The 6,000-nt window shown below is 35.0% G+C and overlaps 1 protein-coding gene across 2 annotated transcripts in view; it reads right to left on the bottom strand.

Moving 5' to 3' along the window:
* Nucleotides 1–2,137: 2,137 nt before the first annotated feature.
* Nucleotides 2,138–6,000, bottom strand: part of BRMS1L (BRMS1 like transcriptional repressor) — a 29,980-nt gene continuing 26,117 nt past the window's right edge. Inside the window, exons 9-10 of one of the 2 annotated variants that reach the window (XM_072962942.1) lie at nt 5,155–5,302; nt 2,138–3,739 (exon numbers count right to left, since the gene is read on the bottom strand). In XM_072962942.1, coding sequence (XP_072819043.1) covers nt 3,622–3,739; nt 5,155–5,302 — 266 coding nt within the window. In that variant the 3' untranslated portion in view covers nt 2,138–3,621. The remainder of the gene's footprint in view (nt 3,740–5,154; nt 5,303–6,000) is intronic. The other variant, XM_031678950.2, reaches the window with a different exon arrangement.

Genomic DNA, 6,000 nt, shown 5'->3' with positions numbered 1-6,000 from the left:
GGTCAGCAGAGCACCAGGAAAACATAAAATAAAAAATAAGGTTATAGCAATGTATCCAGCACAATACCAGGAAGGGGCTACCTCACGAGAGGGCTGGTGACTCCCTGAGGTTTCAACAAAACAAAGAAATTTTCTGATTCCAAGTTTGCTTTCACAGATTTTCCTAGAAGGAAAGAATACGTTTACCAGTTGACTTGAGGAGTCAGGTCTCCTTCTCAGTTATACTTCCCAAAGTAAACGATTAAACTGACACTTGGCTGTCACTTCAAGTTGTGAGTTGGTCGGTCTAACTTCCCCAGAGCTGTCAACGTGGGGCACGTTATTAGTTTGCTAGGGCCGCCATAACAAACTACTACAGACTGGGTGGCTTCAACAGTAGAAATTAATTTTCTTATGGTTCTGGAGGCCAGAAGTCCTGGATCGAGGAGTTGGCAGGTTGGGTTTCTTCTGAAGCCTCTCTCCTTGGCCTGCAGATGGTAGCCTTCCCAGTGTCTTTGCATGGTCTTTCCTGTGCGCACGTGTCTGCTGCCCAAATTTCTGGGTCCAAGTTTCCTCCTATCATGAGAACATCAGTCAGACTGGAGTAGGGCCCACCCCAACACTCATTTTAACTTCATCACTTCTTTAAAGGGCCTACCTCCAAATACATTCTGAGGTAATGGGAATGATGGCTTTAACATATGAATTTGGGAGGAGGGGAGGGTACAGTTCAGCCCACAACAGGGCATGTGGATAAAGTGTAAGTTTCTGGGCCTATGATGTTAAGGGCAAGACTCTGGGCCACAGTGATCAATGAGGGAAGTTGTCTCAGTTAATGTCACCTGACACAGCAGGCCCATTTCCTGTAGTGCATCCATTAAGACAATGCAAGGAACATGCTTATTCCCTAACCCCATTCAGAGCGTTCATGTCCTTTTAAAAATATTTTTGATTTTCTTATATTTAGCAATTAAAATAGTTTATATTCCAACTTGGCAAGAGACTACATAAATCCTAACTGGTATATTCATTCATCCTACATGCATTTTCCTTACCTTATAAATTCATTCTAGTTCAGTTTTAGTACTGGACTTATTGAATCTAGAAACAAAATCAGAAATAACACACAACGGAGGGGTGTGGGGCCAGGGGAGGTATAGCTCAGTGGCAGAGCACATGCTTAGCATGCACAAGGTCCTGGGTTCAATCCACAATACCTCCATTAAAATAAATAAAATAAACCAAATTACCTCCCCCTCCTCCTCCCAAATATAATAAATAAATAAGATTTCTTTAAAAAAAACTGCACAAAAACAAAGAAATAACAGACGTCCCTGTTCTTTTTAAGTAATTATCAATTATTTAAGATTGTACATGATTCTATCAGTGGTGTTTGAGTTCTGAGTAACACATACATCAAGACAACTTCTACATGAGGAAGGTTGCAATGAAAAGTCCTCGGTGTCCAGTGAGGAAAAGGGACAGAATGAGGACTGCACATTAATGTTTGTTAATAATTATTAGTGATGAATTGGATTAGTGATGATTAAATTCTTTTAAAGGGAAATGGTGAGAAGGGATAGACTAAACAGGAGCTACTGGGAGCTATGACGGAAAGGCCCACACACTGACCCCAAGACAGAGGCTGACCATAGACGTAACAGCAGCAGCTGTTATATCGCATGCTGCAGGTCCTAACAATTCCCCTAAACCAAACCTTCTGGCCGGAAGACTAGTGGCAAACTGCCAATAATGAAATGTATTTTATAGTATTTTAATTAAAGACAAGTATAAGCTTACCTGAATCAGCATCTGTATTATGAAATAGTTACCTACGATATAAATATTGAGGTTTTGAAAGTAAATGTACTAAACCATAGTTTTTAAGATAAAGACTTTCTACTTAGAATTTCAGAACTTATACAGTATATTTTTATTAAGATAACATAAATGCATATTTTAAATTAAGTATAACTTAGATATCTTAAATATCTAAATACACCCCAAGAGAGGGTGAACTGTGGTACAGGGAAGCAGAAACATTAGTTCAACACTCCAACATTCCATGCCAATGCAAGTTGGCTCAAATCCTTCTTAGAAGTAGACAAGTTATAAATAATAAAAGAACTTATGCACAAGTAATTCAAGACACTACAAATGACACTCAACCACATCTTTTTATTATATACTAAATTTAAAAATACAAATCTGATTAAAAATGCTTATGAAACATTGTATACATAAGTACTGTCAAATACTATTGGATTATGACACTATATACATTTGCTAAGGTTAATTAGAAACAGAACAAAGTATGCAACTTTGCTGATAACAAATTTCAGAAGTCAAATATTTTAACATTTGGCAACTGTGAAGTAGTGATCTGTACAGAAAGATGTTTGCAGAGGCAAAATAGTAAGAAAACAAACAGAATAATGCAGATATTACTGCCTTAAGTGTTAAAAAGTAGATCTCTTCCTCATCCTTGTCTCAATATAACAGAAATTAAAGTGCACAAGACCACCAGGAATACCTGATTTGGTTGTACCCTAATATATTCCACAGCCAACTGCGCTGCCATATTGAGGGCTTCGAGTCATTGTACTGTTCCTGAGGTTTTAGAAGTTAATTTTGAATGTGACTAGGGGAAGAGAGGCCAATACTTTCTAAATTGCACCAAGTGGCCTTAAAGTGTAGAAACACCAAAGATAAAAATATTAATTTGGGAACAGATTCAAGGGGATCATCCCTGTCTATTTTGCCCTAGGAATAAAATTAGGATAAGAATCTAGTTTTACCTCTGGAAAATGCTTACTAAAAATCTGTTTCAAAAGATCAGACATATACAGCAAGCACCACAATACTGTCAGTTACGGTTCACCACTTATTTCCTGCATCATAAACACCAGGCCTGAATACCTGCCTTCTAAAGGTTCACGAGAAACACAGGTAGAAGCATGTTATTTCTTGACATGAATTTTACTAATCAACATGAAGTATAATTTGTAAAAATAGGTCGCCACCATACAATCAAGGAGAGGAAAAGGAAAGCTGCTAGCCTACAAAAGTGCTCCTTTTAGCTTTCAAACGCAATAGCTTGATTTTGGGTAAAACAAGATTGTAAAGTAAGGCCATCAGTTCTAAACAAGCTGACGATGCCACCTATATATACTCACGTATATATGCTGAAAGTTCAATTCTGATTTAACACTTATGTACTAATACAAACCATTTATAGGAAACATTTTATCAGGCTTATTTACAAATGCATGATCAATGACAGATACTGAAAATCAAGAAAACTGCAGATAAATGTGGCCGGCCATTTAGCAACATAGTTCACTAAAGAGAAGACAGATTTACATAAAAACCAAACAAAGTTTAGTAAGAAACCCTTACCATATATACCTATTGGTCATTGGACCTAAAAGGCAAATAAATGTAATGATTATGATTAAACGTTTATTACTGTCTCTTTTAGTAACATATCAACATGAGGTCTACTTAGAGTACTACCTACAAATACATAGTCTCTCAAGATTCAATGAGAATATTAAGTTACTGAATATGTTTTTTTATTCCCATGGCACATCATACTTGGTAACACTAATAAGGTACATTTAGATAACACTTAAATCATGATTACGAATGTTTAATTGAATATTTTCCTTTCTGTAGCTGTGAAATGTAAAGCTTAGATTTGCTTCCATCAGGCCTCTTAAACCAAACTTCATCATGGTTAATTGTTGTAATTATGGCACTAAAAAGGAAAAAAAAATGAATGAATGAATTACAACATGCCTCCTCCACTCATTTTAGAGCACTAGCTATAAAATCAAAATAGCTGGACTACAACAGTAGATTCAGGTATGTAACTGTCATCTACCAGAATGCTGACTATCAGCAGGGCATGCTGTCAAAAATATCACATTCGGCAACACTTAAAAAACTCCTTTCTTGTCTTACTAATAGAGTTAGTAAAACTGACTAAAAGAACATTTACACTAACTCCATTCTGACCCCAACTCCAAAAGAAGACAGAGTGGAGCTAAAACCACTCCATACATAGTATTACACATCCAACTCCTATCAGCCTTGGCTGTAGGAAATCTTTCAAATACCAATCCTAATTCCCAGTGTCAAGCACGTGTGGTACTTGTATGTTTAGTTTGGGTTTTTATTTTTTTTGACCCCTCTAATCTTTACACAGAAATCTTCCTAAAAATAGATTTGTGTTTAATCCTCTTTTATTCTATTTCATCTCCACGTTTATACTAAGTAGTCACTAATAAAATGTCTCAAAAGCAGTAAGATAAAGTTAAAGAATCCAGGGGTATCATATATAACCTAGTAACTAATTCACTGAGCTAAGAGAAAAGTTACTATACACAGTGCTACTGGTATCCTATAAACTTAAAGATAAAATTGCAATCCAGTTAATACCACTGTATTTGGAAAATGAGTATTCCATACTAAATGCAAATACTTTATTTATTACTGACACCTAGAAAAGATTACTTTCTTACTGTAGATTACTACTCTGAGAATTAAATCCTGAACTATGGAAGGAATTAAAGCAGTGAAGGGTATTAATATTTTCCAAAAGACATAGCAGATAAAACTTAGAAGGCCCCATAAATAATTACATAAATTTTATTTAAGCCTAGATTGAGTTGTTTAAAAGACAACTCTCAGTTTTCATGTTATACTTTAATTACCACTAATTAATTCTCCATTCCTTTCCCACTCTAATTAATATAATTTTTTTTACCCAAAATACTGTAGTATACCAAAAAAACCCAAGGATTAATAGAGCCATACTGTGGAAGCACACTGTCAAGTGCGTAACAGTCTGATTTAAAGGCCATAATCATAGAATCATAACAAAGTTATCTATGATAAGAATGAACAAACGGGATCTCTCACCTGGCTAAATAATTCCAACATTTCTATTTGTGTTAATGCTTGTGTCTGTGAACTTAATAAGTAACTCTGGTGTATAATATTAATACTGCTGTGCAAACATGCTGATCAAATCATATGCCAAGAGAAAAAAAGATTCCACAGGCAACTAATAACGCATTATGAATGCACTACAGAAGCAGAAAATATTTACTGACAACAATGCAGTAAACACTAATATTGAGCAGCAGTGAAATGATAAAGGCTTTTTACCTTGTAGGACATTCATCTTTTTTATCAATACATATTGTCTGTCCACGTATATACCATTCACCATCATAATATAATCTTCCCTCTTCAGATCTAGCACTGTGCAGGTGTTTTTCCAGTTTCACAGGTGCTAAAGGGATCAGTTTAAAAACTGTTATATTAATAAGACATTGTCAGAAGAACAAAAGTGCAGAACACTAAGTATTAAAATCAATCCATGCACATATGTGAAAAAAACACTAAAAATATTTCTTAGATAACAAACCAAAGTCTAATAAAAATAAGAGAATTTAATTTCTTACTTTTTTACATACTTCATTAAGTTTATAATATAGCTATATAATAAAGCTTAACAATATAGAATAAATCAATTAACTATACAAGGGCAAAAAGGAGAAGCAGGTACATTATCAATCTCTAGTGCCAATCTTAAGATTTAAAATATGAATTACCATATTTACACTGAAAGTTGTATTTTTCATATTTTCTCCCCTGCAGCTGATACTTCCAAAGGAGCAGAGTATAATATATTCCAAGAGTTACCCAGGCCTTTGATTCTAAAAAGGAAATGTCCTAAGTAGAACTTCCATTTTTAAACCCTAGAAATGGTTTGGCATTAATCAGATAACCTCATGCAGAGAAAAAAATGTTCTTTCTGGAAGCACCCCATCAAAAGCAAACCATGAAACAGGTACTTCTCCCTTATTACAACATCACCACCTCAGGAAGGTCCTCCCCAACCACCCTACCCAGCCCTCAGTTAATCTTCATCACAGCCTTATATTTTTTTCATAGCAATTACTATAATAGGTCATTATCTTGTTAATTATTTATTTAAATATATATTAT

This window comes from Vicugna pacos, chromosome 6 (assembly GCF_048564905.1).
Source record: "Vicugna pacos chromosome 6, VicPac4, whole genome shotgun sequence".
Lineage (NCBI taxonomy): Eukaryota > Metazoa > Chordata > Mammalia > Artiodactyla > Camelidae > Vicugna > Vicugna pacos.
The sequence above is the reverse complement of the archived record's forward strand: the minus strand, read 5'-3'. Positions and strand labels throughout refer to the sequence as shown.